The sequence below is a fragment of the Phascolarctos cinereus genome, unplaced genomic scaffold, assembly GCF_003287225.1.
Source record: "Phascolarctos cinereus isolate Bilbo 61053 unplaced genomic scaffold, phaCin_HiC Scaffold_726;HRSCAF=1367, whole genome shotgun sequence".
Taxonomy (NCBI): domain Eukaryota; kingdom Metazoa; phylum Chordata; class Mammalia; order Diprotodontia; family Phascolarctidae; genus Phascolarctos; species Phascolarctos cinereus.
Window position 1 is genome coordinate 106,203,084 of NW_027556098.1, and position 21,172 is coordinate 106,224,255.

General features: G+C 38.0%; 1 protein-coding gene across 1 annotated transcript in view; it reads left to right on the top strand.

Annotated features, from left to right (window-relative positions):
* The window catches only part of GAP43 (growth associated protein 43), a 130,574-nt gene that overhangs the window by 58,120 nt on the left and 51,282 nt on the right, over window positions 1-21,172 (top strand). The window contains exon 2 of the mRNA XM_021007194.2: window positions 10,105-10,717. Within this exon, the coding sequence (XP_020862853.1) occupies window positions 10,105-10,717 (613 nt within the window). The remainder of the gene's footprint in view (window positions 1-10,104; window positions 10,718-21,172) is intronic.

Genomic DNA, 21,172 nt, shown 5'->3' on the forward strand with positions numbered 1-21,172 from the left:
CATGCAAAAGAATCTGCCACAGACACTTTGTTATAGCAAGAGATTCTTAAAAGTCATTCACCACTATCTTAAATACAAAAGCCCAAAGTTGAATCTCTTGCTTTGGGGAATTTGAAACTGTGAAGTAAATTGGAATTCTAATGCTTTTCTAGGTCTCTCCAGTATGTAACTGCCTCCTTGAGACCAATCATTCCTTGGATGATGGTTTTACAGCATTTCAAATTTGAAGGGGACCTCAGAGCCTATCTAATCCAATTTAAACCTGAAGAAACTGTTAGGCTAGTGCTTAACTATTAGCAGGCAACAGCTATCCTAAATTTTGAAATCTCTACTCCACATGGCTTTACAGAAAAAGTGAAGTTTGAATTGAATATATGTATACATGAATATATATGTATATGATGCATGTACTAGGTGGCACAGTGGGTAGAGTGCCAGGCCCGGAGTCAGAAACATTCATTTTCTTTAATTTAAATCTAGCCTCAAAGACTTACTAACTGTCTGACCCTGGGCAAGTCACTTAACCCTGTTTGCCACAGTTTCCTCATTTGTAAAATGAGCTGGAAAAGGAAATGGTAAGCCACTCCAGTATCTCTGCCAAGACCAACCCAAATGGGGTCATGAATAGTTGAACACAACAGAAAAACAATAAAATACACATATACAAACAACAAAATACAGACATATATATATACACACAAATACATGCATGCACAAACAATAACATATACACAAACACACATATGTATTATATATGAAATGAGTATGCATATAGAAAATGATCATGTATATGTATACATATATATATATATATATATATATATATATATTATATATATATATATATATATATGTACTCCTTTAGTTTCCAGTTTTGTGCAACCCTGAATAAGTTGCTATGAATATTTTTGTACATCTAGATCTTCTTTCTCTTTATTTGATCTTTTTGGAGTATAAATCTAGGTATTGACTAGTCAAAGGGAATCTACAATTTAGAGACTTTTGAGACATAGCCAAATAGCCTTCCAGAATATTTGGACCAGTCAACAGCTCCACCAACCATGCCTTAATGTATATATTTTCCCATAGCCCCTCCATAATTTGCAATTTTCCTTTTTTTCTGGACAACTTTGGCAATTTGATGAGTGTGAGGTAGACCCTCCAAGTTGCTTTAATGTGCATTTCTCTAATTGTTAGTGATTTGGAGTACATTTATATGGCTATTAATCACTTGCATTTCTTCCTCTGATAACTGCCTGATAATATCCTTTGCCCATTTATCAACTGAGAACCACTCCCTCCCTTCCATTTCTCCCTAAGCTACAGAGAACTGAATTCCAGGGATGAAGTCCAGAAGCACTATGATCTCGTGACACCTCAAGCTTTCACATTTTTTTCCTTCAGCCTAATTTATAAAGAGTGGAAGGGAATTAACAATTATGTATAGTCTTCCATGTGCTAGGCACTGTGCTATGTGCTTTTTACAAATATTATCCCATTTGATTTATAGCATGAAGTACTGCCACCAAACAGAACAAGTTAAACAGATGTTTAATTATGATTACAGCTTGTTTTGTTTATTCTTTAAGGCTTCATTTTTGAGTTTCTTAAAAGTTCCAGGAACAGGAGGAAAAAAACCCCAACAGATACAGGCAAAGCAAGTAGCTGATTGGATCCTTCTTCATCAGTCACCCTCACTGTGCTTAAATGTTGTAGGGAAGATCAGATGTCTGGTGAAGAAATCTGACTTGTTTATTTCTTTTAGTCTGGCCTTGTGATATCATAGGCTTAAGGAACAGCTCCTGGTATGGAAAGTCTCTCTGTGGATGGAGATCAATAATCCTCTGCAACTAATAGCCTTAGATAGAAATGCTGAGGGATTAAGCAATTTGCTTAGGATCACATAGCTAGTACTCTTCTGAGGCAGGACTTGAATCCAGGTCACCCTGACTCCAAAGTAGGCCGGGCTGTCCATCCATCTGAGGGAAAATGTCAACCTTGCTTTATCATCTGCTCATCTGCTACAGGAGAGTTCAGCTTGTTCCTGGGTGAGATCTACTTTGCTTATTCTCCATTTATAGAGAACTTTTGGCTCTTGATCTTGGGACTGTCTGTAGCTTTTTTCCCATGATCTGCTGTCTTTGTTCTCAGGAATCGACCAACAGCATCTTCTCAGTTGCAGTACCGCTTTACTAGATGTCTGAGCTCAGTAGGGTCATGAACCATTGATCAACCAATCAATTAACATTTATTGATTAAGCACTTATCATATGCCAAACACTGTGCTAGGCATATGAAGATACAAAGATAAAAGTGAAGACTGCTCATGGCCTCAAAAAAGTGGGGAGAGACAACATGTTCATGTGTAGAAATATACAAATATTATGTATGTATACTCACACACACACACACACACACACACACACACACATATATAGAGAGAGACACAGATGCAAGTATACATATACAATTAAGCCATACTATATTCAGTACCTTCCTTACTGAATCACCTTATATCTATTATTTATATATGTGTGTATGCATGTTTATACACACAATCATATTGCATTTATTCTATGCATGTATATATGTATGCATACTTACATTATATACATAATATATGTGTATGTGTGTGTGCGCGTGTGTGTGTGTGTGTGTGTGTGTGTGTGTGTGTATACACATACAAGGTGATTCTCTAAGCACTAGTGGGGGCAGGGAATGAGGAAAGGCCTCATGAAGAAGTTGGGTGGTTCAATGGATAGAGTACTGAGCCTAGAATAAGAAAGACCTAAATCTGCCCTCAGACTAGCTGTGTGACCTCAGGCAAGTCACTTAACTTCTATTTACCTCAATTTCCTTAACTACTAAATGGAGATAATGATAGAGTCTACCTCCCAGGGTTATGAGAATCAAATGAGATAATATTTGCAAAGTACTTTATACAGTTCCTGTTTTATAGTAGGGACTATATAAAAACTAGGTATTATTATTGTTAATGAAAACTAGGGATTCTGAGAGATGGAGGTAGGGAGTGATTTCAAGTATGAGGACAGCCAATGTATAGGCCCAGATACAGGAAACTGATCACACCTTTCAAGTTGGTTCACCCTAAGAGATATCTTTAATGTCAAGTCAATGAGTATTTAATTAAACATCTACTACATCTCAGTACTGTGTTAAGCACTGGTGATAGAAAAAAAGGTGAAAATAATTCCTGCCCTTGAGGAGCTCACAGTCTAACAGAGGAGACAACATGCAAGCAGCTATGTACACACAACAAAGTGGATAAATTGTAGGTAATTATTCAAAATGAGTATTTAAATTAAGTATTTAAAATGATCTTGCTTCTGGATGTTTCTGTTCCAGTTGCCCAAGTGCCAGCACAAACTTTTCTCTTCTTTGCCATCTGAGGCATCCAAATTTTCTGTTTAATTCCATGCACCTCTTTCATGAATTTGATTTTTGAAAATGTCTTTCAAATTAAATTTCTATATAACTGGTTTCTTTTGTAATTCTATAAATTTTATTCCTATGTAATTCTAGATATTCTATCTATTTTATGCATTTAGAAACATTATTCTGAGAATGAGTCCAAGGACTTTACCAGACTTCCAAAGAAGGGGATCCATGACACACCAAAAAGTTAACTCAGGCAGTTATCACTATTCTTACTGTCTGAACAATGAATGAGGCCCACTTGGTCCCTGTCTAATATAAGACTACCTTTCTAGGACTTCTTTTCCTTATTAGTCAATATTCTTTTCCCCCATTTTCTTCTTTGGTCTCCCCTTTCCCCTATGGGTTGTTCAGTTGGGACCCTTCTCAAAATCAGTGTAGTCACCATTTAGGTCTTAGTACACAGGTATAATTTTTGTATATCATTTAGCATAATGGGAATTTCCTAATGGTAGGGAAATAAATTCAAGCACGCATTTTAGGTGGTGGGTTAATTATACTTTAAAGTTAAGTTTTCTTTACTAGAATCTTTCCTCTTGCCCAATGAGCCCTGCAGAGATGATCAGTTTTCTTCTAACTATAGTAACTTTTTGCTTGTTCTTTTAAAAAATTAAATATATTTTTCAATTAACAAGATTTTTTTTTCTCTTCATCTCACCCTCCCTCTTAGCACCAACTAGAAGGAAAATATACAACTGTAACAAATATGTATATTCAAGCAAAACAAATCCCTACATGGGTCATGTCCAAAAAATGTTTGTCTCATTCTGCAGAGTTGAACTATCACCTCTCTGTCAGAGGTTGAGTAACATTCTTCATCATCAGCGCTTGACTTTTTTAAAAAAGAGAAAGTGAGGCTTTTAAAATTAGTTTTCTCAAGGCACTATGATGCTTCCTTGAGACCAAGACAGTGATTGATTTCTTCCACACGATTCTGTTTTTTTTGTGCAGGGCAATGACCCACAGTGGGGACCTCTCCCATTCTTAGCACTAAGTACCATCCTGTAGTAACAATGCTTTCATCACTATTCTTCTATTTGAGATTTGGGTTCATTCAAAAAACCAAGCTGTAGTAAAATTACAACATCTTGGCTCCATGCTCAGTTCACAACTGTTCATTTAACAGGGTTATGCTTCCATCTTCTAGCTGAAGACATCCTCATGGGGACAGCTGCTCCAGTGCCCCAGATTGTACTGTGTAAATCACAGTAGGAGATGGCAAGAACAGCAGGATTTCAGGGAAGGTAGTTGTGTATCAGAGAAGAGGCCAGTGTCACAGCATGGCACTGGTGAGAGGGTGGGTGGTAGGCAGAAGCAGGGAGGGGAAGGCTCTCTTTCCATTCATTTATTCATTCATTCTTCACATTGCTAAAGGAACAGTTTTAGGAAGCCAGAATTTTCACATTATACTTTAATATGAAACTGAGATTCTTACTTTGATTCATTTGTTCACCTGTGATTATTATCATCTGTGCTGTATATAGTAGCAAGCTGATGGATTTATCTACAGAGAGGCACTGTGATACAATGGAAAGACCAAACACCAGAGTTTGAGTCCTTGTTCTGCTGGGCTTGGCAGTGTTGACATTGGGCAAATTAGTTAACTTCTTTGAGCTTCAGGTTCCTTTTCTATGAAACAAAATAATTATACTAGATCAAAGGTTTTTAACTGGAGTTTACAGACTCCCAATAGGGCCACATATAGACTATCAGGTCTGTGAGCTTGCACAGAAAAAATACACTTTTATTTTCACGCCTCTAACTTAAATTTAGCACTTTATTTAGTCATTTAAAAACATTCTAAGAAAGTATACATATACTTCAGCAAACTACTAAATGAGTCCATGATATATAAAAAAGGTTAAGAACCCCAGAACAAATGATCTTCGTAATCTCTTCCATTTCTGTCATCCTATGACCCTATATATGTGTACTTTGATATATATATAGACCCTACATTGTAAGTTAACAGAATAGACATAATACAAACATGTGTTTTTGGTGGTCTACACTGCCTCCCCATTTAACTAGTTAATACTTAAGAGACTAGGGCCAAGTTCAAGTCAACCTGGGTTAGAGGAAGACTAGGCAATTCCAAAAATCTCTCCAGTTGTTAACTTGGGGGAATTCCTTCCATCTTCTCTCCTCTCTCTGACCCTACATTATTTACATAAATGTACTGCACTCTCTATTGTTAGCTTTCCAATTAATTCACAAGAGTAATAGTAGAGGTCACTGGGGAGAAAAGTAAGATTAACAAGAGTCTTTTGAGACTCAAACAGGATTTGAACAGATTCTTAGAGATGAACAGCTTTGGGATTGATCTTTGATATTTGAATGTATTGATTTTTGTTTGGTGCAGACATTTGAAACAAGGTGACCTAAGATGACCCTCTTATTCCCATCTACAATGAGGGATCAAAACAGCAGATTTTATGTTGGACAGCAGTCACAGCCCTTGTAATGCATTCATCATTTTCTCAAAAGGGAAGATAAGAGATGGAAAATTGTATTTTCTTCTAAATGTTTATATTATTTTCTTGTTTCCTTTATTTTACCTTATATTAATTTCTAAATATATCCCTCCCTATTCTCTTGTCCAGAGAGCCATCCTGTGTAACAAGAACTTAAAAATTATAAAAAGAAAACAAAATAGGGAAAACTTTATTCTCTATTGTATCATTCAGAAGTGAGAAAAAGGAAGGGCTGAGGCTGTTTCACCTTTTAGACTTGATTATCCACCTTTTAACAAAAGGATCCCTCATATTTGGGTCAAACATGTCAGCATTTGTGAATTTTCTGTGAAATTCAATAAAGATGCTTGAAAAGGTTTTCAGGAAATAGATCTAATTTGCCTTGATATTTGTTTAGGGAACATAAAAACTTAAGTCATCCTTTTTTCATTTTATTGCCCTATGCCTTTTTGAAGTTATATGTGTTTGTGTGTTTATATGTATGTGTGTGTGCACATGTGTGCGCATGTGTGTGTACATATACACACATATACCTATATACACTATATGTACTTATTCCCCACATGTGTATATATTTATATATCTATACCTATATTGATTTCTTTCTTTCTCTCTCTCTCTCTGTATATATATACACACACATATATGTATATATATATATATATATGTACTTATATATATATACATATGCAATTGCTGAGAGACAGAGAGAAAGAGAGATATATATGCGATTGCTGAGAGACAGAAAGAGAGTAAGAGAGAGAGAGAAAGAGACACACAGAGAGACTGGATCTATAATTTCATTGGCCTAGGAAATTTCCAGGTAAGGGCCCTCCATCCTTCCATCTACCAAGAACATTACCTTTTCTGGAAGTTATAATCATACAGAGTTGCCTAGAGCACTGAAAATTGAGTACCCTGCCCACAGTTATCTGGGAAATCTGAGTCAGGACTCAGGACTTATTAGACTCAGGTCTTCCTGGTTTTCAGTATAGCTCTCTGTTCACTAGGAAACCTCTCTCTCTCTCTCTCTCTCTCTCTCTCTCTCTCTCTCTCTCTCTCTCTCTCTCTGTCTCTCTCTTCTCTCTCTCATTTTTTTCTGTTAATGGTAAAAGGCCTTTTTCTGCATTTGTAGATTTGAAAACTTGGTTATGCTGAGGCATGTAGACAATTTTCAGAAAGATATAAATATTAATCCCAAGTCAGGAAACTCTGCTAGTCTGAAATAGTTCATTGTTCCTTGTTCTTTAAAAAGATTACTTTAACTTCTACTTGGAACATGGACAGAAAAGCAGAATTGCTTTTGAGCTTACAAAACCTCATCATTATATAGGATGTGCTAAAAGTGCAGTTTTAAGCTTTAATAATTTTGAACTGCACTTAGAGCTTTGGGACGCTGTATCTGTATTTGTTGTCTACCCTAATAAAATATAAGATCTTTGAGAATAGAGATCATTTCATTCCTTCTATTTGTATTTTCCATGCCTGAAACATATGCAACTGTCTTCTGTATCCTCTTTTTTTTTCTTAGCTGTTGTAAGACAGAATGTTATCATATGATTCAGAGGGTCCACATTCTCTGGTGGATCTAGTGAGTTTACTGAGTAGTAGACAATCAATCCTCTTCCCCATGCTTGCTTAGGTCTTTTTCCCAAAGTATTCTTGGTAAAGAAAAACATATATCTTTAGGAAATAGCAACCTGTACTTGAAAAGTCTACTATTCCTATGATGATGGTGACTACTACTACTATTTACCATCACTACTATTACCACCGTTACTATCATAAAAAACCACACATGCTGTACAGAAAGTATCCTTAGAAAAAGGAAATAAGAAAATCTCTTGCTTCTTCGGCCCCAGAGACTGGAAAACTGAGACATGTTCTCTCCTCCTACAAGGTCCCTGGGGATATGAGCATTTAAGCACTTGGACTGAATTCTAGTCTAGGCTGGGACAAAATGGTGTATGTCTAAATTAAATGCTCTTCATTGACTGACTTCCTACTTCTCTGCTCTTAGTGAAGCATGGCTTACCTCCAGAACATCCTTAATGGAATCCTTAAATGCACTATAGTCTGAACAGTTCTCATTACTTTTCCTTGTGCTCCCCGATTGGGCCCTAAATCACCTTAGAAATACATCTTCATCACATACTCCTCCTAAGACAACTGAGAGGAAGGGGAATGCCTTTTGCTGACATGGTAGAAATTTGTAGATTAAGAAAGAGCACATTATTTGGAAGTAAAATATTGTGGAGAGATCATAGAGAAGGAGGAGACCATAGAGAAAAGTGATTTGTGAATTCTTTTAGCAAAGCAAACACAAAATTTTTCTTTCTCTCTCTCTCTCTCTCTTTCTCTCTCTGTCTCTCTCCACACACACACACACACACACACACACACACACACACACACACACACATGCATATTTTTATTAAGGCTGTGTCAACATCTGTATATTTCTTGTCTTCCTAATAGAGTATAAGCTCCCTGCAAATGGGATAATTTCATTCATTGCGTTTGTACCCAGGACCTGGCACAGTGTCTGGCTGATAGTAGATCTTTGATAGATGCTTGTTGTTCATTGTTGTTGATTTGTAATAAAATTTCCTTGTATACTATGGACTATAATATCCATCCAACTAATTGGAATAATATCTCAATATTTCATAACTCATAAAGTCAGGAACTTTTTTTGTCTAATGGAAACTCCTCCTTCAATCTAAGTGGATTTTTCATAGTTCCCCACAATACCTTTTACATAATAGGTACAAGATAAATAAGGGTGAATGAATGAATGAATATTGATGAATGACTAGATGATATGGAGAAGAACAATGACCAATGGTAGGCACAATAATGATAGGATATACACATGGAGTGTTTTCCACACATGGGCAAGTGTTCCATTCCATGGGTTTTTATTCTATTGAGCAAACCCTTTCAGTCTCAGAATCACAAAATGTTCAATGTGGGTGCCCAAAGATGAAAAAGTATGTGTGCTGACTGTTTGGCTTTCCCATTAAGAGAATTCTATTGAGGGTAGCAAAATTATAGCTTAGGATACAATGTTCTTTTTTTTTTTAATGGGAGTGAGTGGCTTTACATTGCTTTTCTAATAGAGATTCATGCTTTAGTTAATTTGTGCTAATTTTTTCTATATATTGAAACTATGTATTTTTTCCCACAAAACTTTAAACAAATTCGTTAACAAGACAACACATTCAAAAAAGCCTGATTTCTCTATTATGGTTTGAATGAGTGGTCTTCGAATGGCATGAATGAATGTGAAAAGAGTGTGTGTGTGTGTTGTTTAGAAATTATTAGGCTAAAGAGTCAGTTAGATTGGGACCATTCCTTAAAACTTCTAAATCCACACTCACCTTGGGTTAGAAACCAAACTTTGGTTTGGTTTACTCAGTACCAGTTTTACCATGCTATTTGCGTTGAATCTATCATTGTTATAAACTCAGGCTGTAGATTCTGGGAGAACAGGCTTTTTCGTAGGATTTCTTGGCATACTGCACTCTGAGTCCAGCCAGAAATTCTAGAAAAACAGCTATACTGGGAGCACTTCGGTTACAAACTGGGACTCCCATGGATTCAAACATTGTGGCCCACCCAAAAAGCATTGGTTTGAGTTCAGTCGAGAGAGAATGCTTAGAATAGTACTGAAAGGATTTTTTTTCTTTTTCTGTGGCCCTTTGGGATCATAAGAGGTTCAATATGTTGGGATTTTAAAACCTAAGCCACAGATGTCACAGTCGAATAGACTTCTTTTTTTTTTGAAAGGATACCTCTGGTCCCTGAAGACCACAAGTATTCTGTTTTCTAGTAAAACAGTCTGCCCTTCTTCTCTGCCAGATGCAAGTCTGGCCCAAATCCTGCATTATAGAAAAGAGTGGGATTTGCTTTCTGCTTTGATTTTGAGCAAAATGGTATAGTTGAGAGAGCATTGACTTTGGAATAAGAGGATCTGGGTTCAAATCCCACCTCAGTCACTTATAAGCAATGTGACCCTTGGCAAATCATTTAACATCTTTGGTTTTAATCTGTAAAATGAGGGGTTAGGACCAGATGGCTTCTAATGTCCTTCCCTATTCTAAATATGTGATCCTGACATCCTATGCATGCTCATGGTCTTTTCCCCCTTTTTTTCCTTTTCTTTCTCAAGGTTGAAAAAAATGATGATGCTGACCAAAAGATTGAACAAGATGGCATCAAACCCGAAGATAAAGCTCATAAGGCAGCCACCAAAATTCAGGCCAGCTTCCGTGGACACATAACAAGGAAAAAGCTCAAGGGGGAAAAGAAGGGAGATGCCCGAGCTGCTGAGGCCGATGCGAATGACAAGAAGGAAGAAGCTGCTGCCGCTGCCGATGCAGTGGAGAAAAAAGAAGGTGACGGCCCTGCAGCTACGGAAGCTGCCCCAGCTGCTGGTGCTAAGCCAGAAGAGGCCAGCAAAGCTGGGGAGACTCCTTCAGAGGAGAAGGAGGCCAGCGCCCAGGCTGCTGCTTCTGAGCAGCCAGCCCCCAAGGCCACTGCCCCGTCAGAGGAGAAGCCGGCCTCGGCTGAAACAGAAAGTGCCACTAAAGCTTCCACTGACAACTCGCCGTCCTCCAAGGCCGACGATGCCCCTGCCAAGGAGGAGCCTAAACAAGCCGACGTGCCTGCTGCTGTCCCCACTGCTGCTGCCACCACTCCTGCTGCAGAGGATGCTGCTGCCAAGGCAACAGCCCAGCCTCAAACCGAGGCAGCAGAAAGCAGCAAACCTGAAGAGAAGACAGGTGAGTAGGGGCTAAAGACCAGTCCTGGAGGAGGAGTGTCCAAGCTTTCCTACTCCGAGAGAAGGGGCAGCAAAGGGGGAGGACTGAATGGTGGGCAGGAGAAAGGAGATCTGTAGATTAGGAAGCAAAGGGCATGATTCACATCACTCCAAGTTGTCAGGATTCAATTAAGCTCATACAATCCTCAAAGGCCCTGTGGACACTCAGGCTGAGTCTGTACAGCACAAAGTGAAGAGGAATTCTGGCAATTATCTTTTTAATTTGATTAATGTAAAGAGCTAAACTAAATAATTCAGGTCAAAAGTCCACTTTGTTCTAGGTAGACAGAGCCTAATATGTAATTACACAGACTGGACTATTTCTCTGCATGACAATCAGCTAGTATGTTCATTTGGCTCCAAGAAGTACCTATCACAAATACCTTCAACTACATATTGGCCATAGGCAGATTATCCACTTTATGAATTGTCTCCAGAAAAAAAAAACATAATCCCAGATTGGCTCCCTCCCACAACTCAGAGTGTTTCTGGGCTGTCTCACCCCTGCCAGCCATTATTGCATGCTTAGGTAGTGTTAATTTTAGTGTTTGTTTAAATAAAACATAAATAGGTAAATGCAGCTGCTGCCAGAGCAGCAAAGACTTATACAGTGCATCCTGAAGCCCAAACATGGATGAGATTTGAATGATCTGTACGAAGGCTCCTCCCCATCAACATGGGTAATTGGGAATTGACTATGAAGATATAATTGTCAACTCATAAGACTTGACATATGAAGGTAAAAAGGTACTTTGGGGCCTACTCCCTGAAAAGCTGAAATTGTCCCTTGATCCTTTGAAATTTTCAACAGATCAAAGCTGAATGAGCTCACTTTTGGCCAGTAGGGACCACTGTGATTTTGATCTATTCTCTAGAATATAGGTCTAGGCTACTGGGTCAAAATGCCTACTCTATTCCAGAGTGGCCCACATAAGTGTGGTCTGGTCTTGTCTGGAAGAATAACTCTAGAATATTAGGTTATATTTAGGCTTTTTTTTTTTCTGTTATTCTCTCAATGCCTCACTTCCCTGATTTTTCCTGGTTTCTTTCATGGCCATATCCCCATTGGTGGGTGAAGATTTCTCCTCCTTTGCTCCTGTTCCATGAAAACAGCATTTCCTTCAATAGATTTTAAGAGAAATATACATATATATATATATATATATATATATTTACATATATATATATATATATATATATATATATAAGTGAGAAGGGATAATATAAACAGGTAGAAGAGGTAAAGGTTAAAAAAAAAAAAGAAGGGCTTACCCTAGAACCATGTACCAACTATGGGGAGCTAGCCATAGCACATTCTTCTTCCTTCCTGATTAGTGTCCGTCCTTCAGCTAGGTCTTATCCTTGATACTAACTCAATGCTAACTCTCCTACTGTACTTTTAGCTGGCAAAGCTTTTAGTTGCTCAGTCTCCTGCAATCTGTTTCTGCAACACACAGTAACATAAGGGGGAACCTGTATCCTGGGCCAGGTCTTCTTCTTCTGTAGTCCCACCCTTCCTTTCAGCTATGTGGGCTCTTTTGGTTATTTGGTATGAGAAAATACCAATGACCTTAAGAAGTTGGAACTAAGAAGTCAATCAACAAACATTTATTAGATGCTGATCATATCCCAGGCATTGTGATAGGTACTGGGGATATAGGTATGAAAGATAGTCTTTGACAAGTTTACTTTCCACCATGTCATAACATAGAACAAGCACATTCTACAAAACAAGGGTAAGATTCATCAAATTATTATAAAAATGTCTATAACCTATAAGAATAAGACTTAGATTAAAAAATAGATAAAATGCACTGGTGATGTTGGAGATGAATTTCAGCTTTCTTGGCTGAAAAATGAGGAGGATGAACTACGTGACCTCTAAGGACCTTTCAAGCCTAACATTCTCTGGTTCTATGGATATAAGAATGAAATTCAAAAGGAGAGTGGTCCATTAGTCATGAAGAACTATTTTACTGTTAACCATTCCTCAGCTTTGGACAGCTGCTATTTTCCTGTAGCATTGGCCCTCAGGTTTCTTTGCAGAAGACATATTTGCCTTGTTCTCTCTATTTGACAAGCACAAATTCCTCTAAGTTGGCAAGTTTCATGGGATCACAGAAATTAGAGGTGACAAGGAGATCTATGAGAGTATGTTGAACCCAAATCTCCAGGGGTTTTGTAAAATATTTTTTCACTGCTTTCTATTGAATTTTATTTTAATCCAGGTATAAATGTCCCAGTAAGGAGTCTTCCCTACTTCTCTGGAGAAATTTTCCCCTTCCCTCTGGATGTACATGTAATATTTAGTATGTTTTAGCAGAAACTGAGTCTGAATTTCTGATTACTGGTAATACAATGCAGAATGTTCCCTCCTCCCTGTCACCACATACAACCTAAGGAAAAGAGACAGGTAATATCACCAAGATTCCTCTGAGCATGAGGTTCCAACCCACAATGTTATCACTCCACTTTCTCAAATTTGAATGACCTCTTTGGCAAAGGGTGTTCAAAGCGTGCTACCTGTATTAACACCTAAGATTGTATGGATGTTCAAATAGGACAACAACGGGAAAAACGTGGAGAGGGAAGAAAGAGTGGGACATAGGGAAAATGGAGAGCTGGGGAAAGAAGAAGGCAGGGGAAAAATTAGAAGATCCTTTATAAGTAAGTCAATATTTTAACTTTACCTTCATTGATTCTTATGGGTTGACAATAAGGTTCTTAGAAGTTTCTCACCATTTAAAAATCTATGTGCTTTCACTTTCTCATCCCTTTCTGGCCCTCCCTTATCTTTTTCTCTCTCCTCTGCCTCATGAGTAAGGATTCCAGTGCATTTTTATCTATGCCCCTTCTGGATCTCAAAACAATCTGTCTCCTTGAAAAATATTTTTAACCTTTTAGCTATGGAGAAAGAGTTACCACGATTTTATTCTTTTAATCTGGAAAACTGCTATATATCAATGTTATGCTGCTAGTTTCTTTGCTAGAAAGCCAAAAGCAGAGTTTTCTTCCAATTTCCTTTTACCTAAGTAGTCCCTGTGACTTCTTCAGGCCCCACCCTCATGACCATACAACTATTGCCTTTTTAGAGCTCATCTCTTTCTTTTTCTAGAATCCAGGCTAGCAATACTATGTGAGGATGCTGTATTGCTAAGGGTAACCCTTCCAACTGGCTACTAGCCATTGTCATTGACTGGATGTTTGCCATGTTTTGCTTGGTGGCTACTACTAAGAAGAACAACTGTAGGTCACTTGATATTTTTATGGCATTTTTCTGGATTATATTTTTGAATGGCCTTATCCCCTCTGATAAATTATTATCAACAGAAGGGAAATTTGGGAAGATGAGTCTTTCCTTTTCAATCTCTCATTTGATTAGAATATATCTTAATACTCAAGAAAAGACACAAAAGTTATGATTCCTGTGATTCAGGGAAAATAAATAAAATTCCTATCAGCTTTCAAATATTCAACATTAAATGAAGCATATACTACAAAATGAAATTAACTGGCTCCATGAAAACACAATGTTAGGTAAAATTTGAAAGCCTTAAGAACTCTGATGAGTGTAATGACCAATGATAAAACACTAGTCAACTCTTAAAAAAAAAAGTTCATGGACTCAGGGTTCAGAATTACATACATAGATATATATAGATACATATGTATGTGTATATCTATCTATCTATCTATATGTATATACACACATATATATGACATGGTCAATGCTAAAAATATTTTTGTTTGACTAATCATATTTATTTCAAGGGTCTTCTTTTTCTTTTCAGTATTGAGAATAAAATTTAATTAAAAGCACACTATTAGGTGAACTGTTTCTGGGACATTTCTCAGATTCTATAGAAATAATTTTTGTAAAGATTATTTGTGCTTGCTTAGCAATTCAGCATTGGGATAAGGATTTCTGACTTTTCTGGTGTGATTAATGATGATGTATTAATGATTGTAGGACCATAGGTTTAGTGTTGGAAGGGACACAATGAGCCATCTAGTACAATCTGTATTTGATAGCTGTGTGTCTTAAATCTGGGCATTTTTAGATGGGTTATGCTTGTGTTCATTACACTGTCTGAGATTAGGGAGAGGCAGCATTGCATAGTAGATAGAATGCCAAATACAGAATTAGTAAGGCCAATTTTTGAATCTGACCTTATGTGACTTTACACAAGTCAATTAACTGCTGAGCCTTAGCTTCCGTATCTACAAATTGGGGGATCAGGGCTAGATGGCCTCTGTGCCTCCTTATAACCCGACATCTATGATCCTATGATTCTTATTCATCTAGACCATTTTTTTTCTAATTTGCTTGCTCTTTAATCTTAAATGCCTCATGAAATCCATCACTCCATTCTTCAGCCTCCCCAGTGATATGTACATTATAAAATAGTTTCCAGCAAGCCTGGTCTAATCTTATGTCTAAGATTTGATATTTCCCCAGGATATTTACATTTGTATAGCAGGGTGCCTCATAAGCAATTCTGATTTGAACCTTGTTTTTTTTAAAGCTATTTCCCAGATTTACATACAACCCATAAAGAGGGGAAATTTGGGAGGTCTATGAAAACCTATAAATGTTGTTTATAAAAGATGGGCACCCTATCAGATTCTCAGCAGAATGCTTTCTAAATACTATTTATTATTAAACTTTTATGTTGTAATTTTTATATTGCTAGAATAATCATTTTTATTGGCTCTTCTCGACAATAACCCAGTGGTTTCTGATAATATTATTCTTTGCATTTTATAGTCAAAGAAATTAGGACAAAGTGAAGCAACATTCTTCTCATAAATATACAAACATGTGGCTTTACTTTAACACTACCTACCCCTTAAGAAAACTTTTCTTGTTCCCTCTCCAATTCTAAATTTTCCCTTTGATCATCTTATCAATAGCTGAACCAGCACTGTCTACCTAGCAATCAGGACAAAGTTAAGCCCTCATTTTTCCTCTCTGTGCCCAGTAGAGGTGATATTGCCTTTCTTCCAGAGGAATAAATAATCTAAAGTTCTAGATAGACCTTCTCTTTGGGAATAGACCTTCTTTTCTTTTTTTAAGGTAATTGGGCCTAAATTGCATAGGTGACTGTCTATTTATTACCTACCTACTTTTACATCTTGGTGCTAATTTTGAATTCTGGAAAAGTTATCCTGCCTTCTACCCAAAATTGCCCCTTGCTTTCACCTATGTTGCTGCCCAAATTCCATCTGTATTACCATTTATTTTGCTATATTCATTTTCAAGTGAAGGGTGGAGTCATGACAGAGAAATTGTAGCAAGGTCTCTGGAATGATGGCCAAGGCCTGAGCAATGCCAGACTTCTCAGGATGTCCCTTCTATGCTGTTGTCTGGGAATGGTTACTGCATTACTGCTTAGTAGGGCTACTTCGTTTGAAGGAGCAAGGGAGACAGAGAATCTGATTAGAACATATGTGATATTGAGCAACTTAATCACTTTATGCCTCAAATTCCTCATTTGTCTAGAGGACATCTAAGGCTCCTTCCAGCCTTGAAATTTATGCTCCTGTGACCACATGCTTATTTATATGTTTATGTCTAGCAGCTATCCACAGAAAAAAGCAATCAAGCCCTCTCCTTTGCCACCTGGACTATTGCAACAATAATCACAGTTCGTGTTTGTTGTTGTTCAGCCATGTTAGTCACACCCAACTCTTCCTGACATCATTTGGAGTTTTCTTCTTCTTCTTTTTTTAATATAAATTTATTTATTTTTAGTTTTCAACATTCACTTCCACAAGCTTTTGAGTTCCAAATTTTCACCCCCTCTCACCCCTCCCCCCACCCCAAGATGGCATGCATTCTGAATATCCCTACCCCTAGTCTGTCCTCTCTTCTATCTCCTCCCCCTTTCTCTTATCCCCTTCCCCTTCTATTTTCCTGTAGGGCAGGATAGACTTCTATACCCTGTCTCCTGTATTTCTTAATTCCCAGTAGCATGTGAAAACATTTTTTTTAAACATATGTTTTTAAAACTTTAGGTTTCAAATTTTCTCTCTTCCTCCCTCCCCAACCACCCTCATTGAAAAGGCAAACAACTCAATATAGGTTATACATGTGCAGTTATGCAAAGCAGTTCCATAGTAGACATGTTGTGAAAAACTAACTCTATTTCCCTTAATCCTATCCTGCCCTCCCATTTATTCTGTTTTTTCTTTTTGACCCTGTTCTCCTCAGAAGTTCCCAATCTGCCCTCCTGTCTATCATCCCCCTGCTCTCTTGTCCCCTTCTCCCCCTATTTTCCTGTAGGGTAAGACAGATTTCCATACCCAATTGAATGTTTGTTATTCCCTCCTTAAGCCAAATCCTATGAGAATAAGATTCATTCGTTCCCTCTCACCTTCCCCTGCTTCCCCTCCACTGTAGGAGACTTTTCTTTTCTGTTTTCTTTGTGAGATAATTTACCCCATTCTACCTCTCCCTTTCTTCTTCTCCAAATATCATCCTCTCTCATCCCTTAATTTTATTCTCCAGATATGACCCCTTAATCTTCAACTCACACTGTGCCCTCTATTTATTTATCTATATATACATACATATAATTTTTTTCCTTCAACTACCCTAATACTGACAAAGTTCTCATGAGTTATAAATATCATCTTTCCATGCAGGAATGTAAACAGTTCAATCTTAATAAGTCTCTTATGATTTCTCTTTCCTGTTTACCTCTTCATGTTCCACTTGAGTCCTGTATTTGAAAGTCAAATTTTCTATTCAGCTCTGGTCTTTTCATCAGGAATGCTTGAAAGTCCTCTATTTCACTGAATGACCATTTTTTCCCCTGAAGGATTATACTCAGCTTTGCTGGGTGGGTGATTCTTGGTTGTAATCCTATCTCCTTTGCCCTCCGAATATTATATTCCATGCCGTGCGGTCCTTTAATGTAGAAGCTGCTAAATCTTGTGTTATCCTGATTGTGTTTCCACAGTACTTGAATTGTTTCCTTCTGGCAGCTTGTAATATTTTCTCCTTGACCTGGGAACTCTGGAATTTGGCTACAATATTCCTAGGAGTTTTCCTTTGGGGATCTCTTTCAGGAGGAGATCTGTGGATTCTTTCAATTTCTATTTTGCCCTCTGGTTCTAATATATCAGGGCAGTTTTCCTTGATAATTTCTTGAAAGATGATGTCTAGGCTCTTTTTTTGATCATGGCTTTCAGATAGTCCAATAATTTTTAAATTCTCTCTCCTGGATCTATTTTCCAGGTCAGTTGTTTTTCCAATGAGATATTTCACATTGTTTTCTAATTTTTCATTCTTTTGGATTTGTTTTACAGTGTCTTGATTTCTCATAAAGTCACTAGCTTCCAATTGCTCTATTAATTTTTAAGGAAGTATTTTCTTCAGTAATCTTTTGGACTTCCTTTTCCATTTGGCCAATTTTTCTTCTTGGGGCATTTTTCTCCTCATTGGCTTTTTGGACCTCTTTTGCCATTTGGGTTAGGCTATTTTTAAGGTGTTATTTTCTTCAGTATTTTTTTGGGTCTCCTTTAGCAAGCTGTTGACTTGTTTTTCATGATTTTCTTGCATCACTCTCATTTCTCTTCCCAGTTTTTCCTCTACTTCCCTTACTTGCTTCTCAAAATCCCTTTTGAGCTCTTCCAAGGCCTGGGACTGATTCATATTTTTCTTGGAGGCTTTGGATGTAGGAGCTTTGACTTTGTTGTCTTCTTCTGGTTGTATATTTTGATCTTCTTTTTCACCAAAGTAAGATAATATAGTCTGACTCTTTTTGTGCTGCTTGCTCATGATCCCAGCCAATTACTTGAGTTTTAAACTCTTTGTTAAGGTAAGAGTGTGCTTCCAATGTGGAGAGTGTACTGTCCCAAGCTTCAGGGGTTTGTGTAGCTGTTTTCAGACATACTTGTAGGGACCTGTAAATTTTCAGTTCTTCCAAGGTGGTATGATAAGGGGTGAGGTGTTTACTCCTTTCCTGGCCTGTGACCACAAGTACTCCTTTCCGTCCTGTAACTGTGAGGAGGGGCTCCCCTTCATGGCCACTATAAGCTCTACCACGCCAGTGCTCTTCCTCACTCCAGCACCGCCGCCCAGAACTGTGACCCAGATCCAAACATGGGCAAAGCAAGAGATTCCTGCCTCAGCACTGGCAAAGAGATCCCTGCAGTCCCTCTCTGATCAGCCACTGGATTCCCCCTCAGTCTATGGACCAGAAGCTAGGGAAGCAGCTGCCCCGACCCCCCAGGCCCAAGCTCTTGGGGAATGGATCTGAAACCCTGCCTTCTCCTCTCAGCACCGCAGAAACAGACTTTTCCCACTGACCTTCTAAGTTGTCTTTGGCATTGGTGGATTGAGGAGTCTGGAAACCTCCACAGCTGCTGGAGATTCAGGCCTCTGAGGCCTACTCTAGGTTTCCTGCAGCCTGCACGCCCATGCCGAGCTATGCTGCACTCCCAGAGCGGCACGATACACCTTTCTGATCAATCTTCCAGGTTGTCTTGGGCTGAAATTTGTTTCACTCTGTCTTTTTGTGGGTTCTGCTGCTTCAGAATTTGTTTAGAGCCATTTTTTATGAGCATTTGGAGGGGTTTGGGGGAGAGCTCAAGCACGTCACTGCTTTCACTCTGCCATCTTGGCTCCACCCCCTGCAGTTTTCTTAATAGACATACTGGGCATGCCATTTCCTTCTCCAGCTCATTTTACAGATGAGGAAACTGAGGCAAATAGGGTTAAATGACTTGCCCAGGGTCACACAGCTACTAAGTGTCTGTGGCTGGATTTGAACTCATGAAAATGAGTCTTCCTGGCCCAGTACTCAATCTAATGTACCAGGTAGCTGCCCTGGTTGATGTTTATATAGAGTTTTAAGGTTTGCAAAGCACTTATAAATATCATCTCATTTGATCTTCACTATAATGACCTTGTGAGGCATCATTAACCACATTTTGAGGAAACTGAAGTTAGTCTTAAGTGACTCTGTCAAAAAGCTAGGAAGATTAAGACAGAATTTGAACCCCAGGACTTCTTGCCTCTATGCCCTGCCCTCTTTCCCCCAATAGATCTTCCTGCCTTTACTTGTTCTTCCCTTCTATGCATTGTCATGTATTGTAGAAAAACAAACAGTAAGGCTAAGTGGAGAGGATGCTAGGTCTGGACTCAGGAAGACCTGGGCTTAATTTCTTCCTCTTCTGCTTAACTAGCTATGTGATCATGGGCAAGTCACTTAACTTCTGGATTGACTAATATCTGTGGCAACCACCTTATAGGGTTGTTGTGGGGCTTGACTCTGATAATTTAGTAAAGTTCTTTTGAAACTCTAAATTACTACACAAATATATTATTGTTGTTATTAGTATTAATCTATAAGCCAACAAAGCAGTGTGATGAAATGGAGAGAAAGCTGGACTTAAGTCACAAAGAAATAGGTTCAACTAAAAAAAAAAGAAAAAAAGAAAAAAGAAGTAGGTTCAAGTCTTGCCTCTGATGCATACTGTTTATCTAACCTTGGGCAAATAATTTAACCTCTCAATGCCTTGGGCAACTTTCTAAGACTACAAATCTCAAAGAGGTGATAACCTAAGTCAATAGAGGAAGCTTCTTCATCCCTGTTTCTTGAATTTATGAAATCACAAGCCCAGTCCCTATCCCCATCCTATAAAATTTTCAAATTAACCTCACTCCTTTGCTCAAATGTCTTCAGTGGCCCCCTGAACCTAACGAGTGAGGAACAGTCTCATTGGTTGGGCATTATTGGCTTTCCACCATCTATGTTACCCTATCTTTTAAGCCTTTTCCCATATGATATTCTTCCACATTCTCTATGCTCCAGCTAACTTGGACTACTCATTCTCTCCCAAGTATGTACAGCCTGTGCTTTCCTGCCTCAGTAACTTTGCTCATTGGATTCTCTTTCCCTGGAACTCTCTTTCCCTCTTACTATGTCTGTTGATTTCTTGCCCATACTTTAAATCCCAATTCAAATACAACCTCTTTCATTAAACTTTTCCCTGATTTCTTTTGCGACCTCACAAAGCACTATGCTTTCCCAATTACCATGTATAACTTTGTAAGACAATTATTTATATATGTGTCACATTTCCCTAATAGAATGTAAGGTAGAAGAATTGTCTAAACTTTGTATCTCATCTACTGCCTAGCACAGTACTCTAAAGTAGTAAGTACTTAACACTGTTTTCATTTGTTCATTCATTCATTTACAATACTCTGAACATAATAGATGCTTAATTACTATTTGAATGAATGAATAAAGCATGACACATCCAGGATCCTAACCTAGTGCTCTAAATAGACTATATACTCAACAAATGTTGGTCGAATTAATTTTAATTTAATTTGTTAACAAGCGTGTCTGATTTGTATGGGAAAAAAAGACACAAAATTGACATCTTGATTCCTCCATCT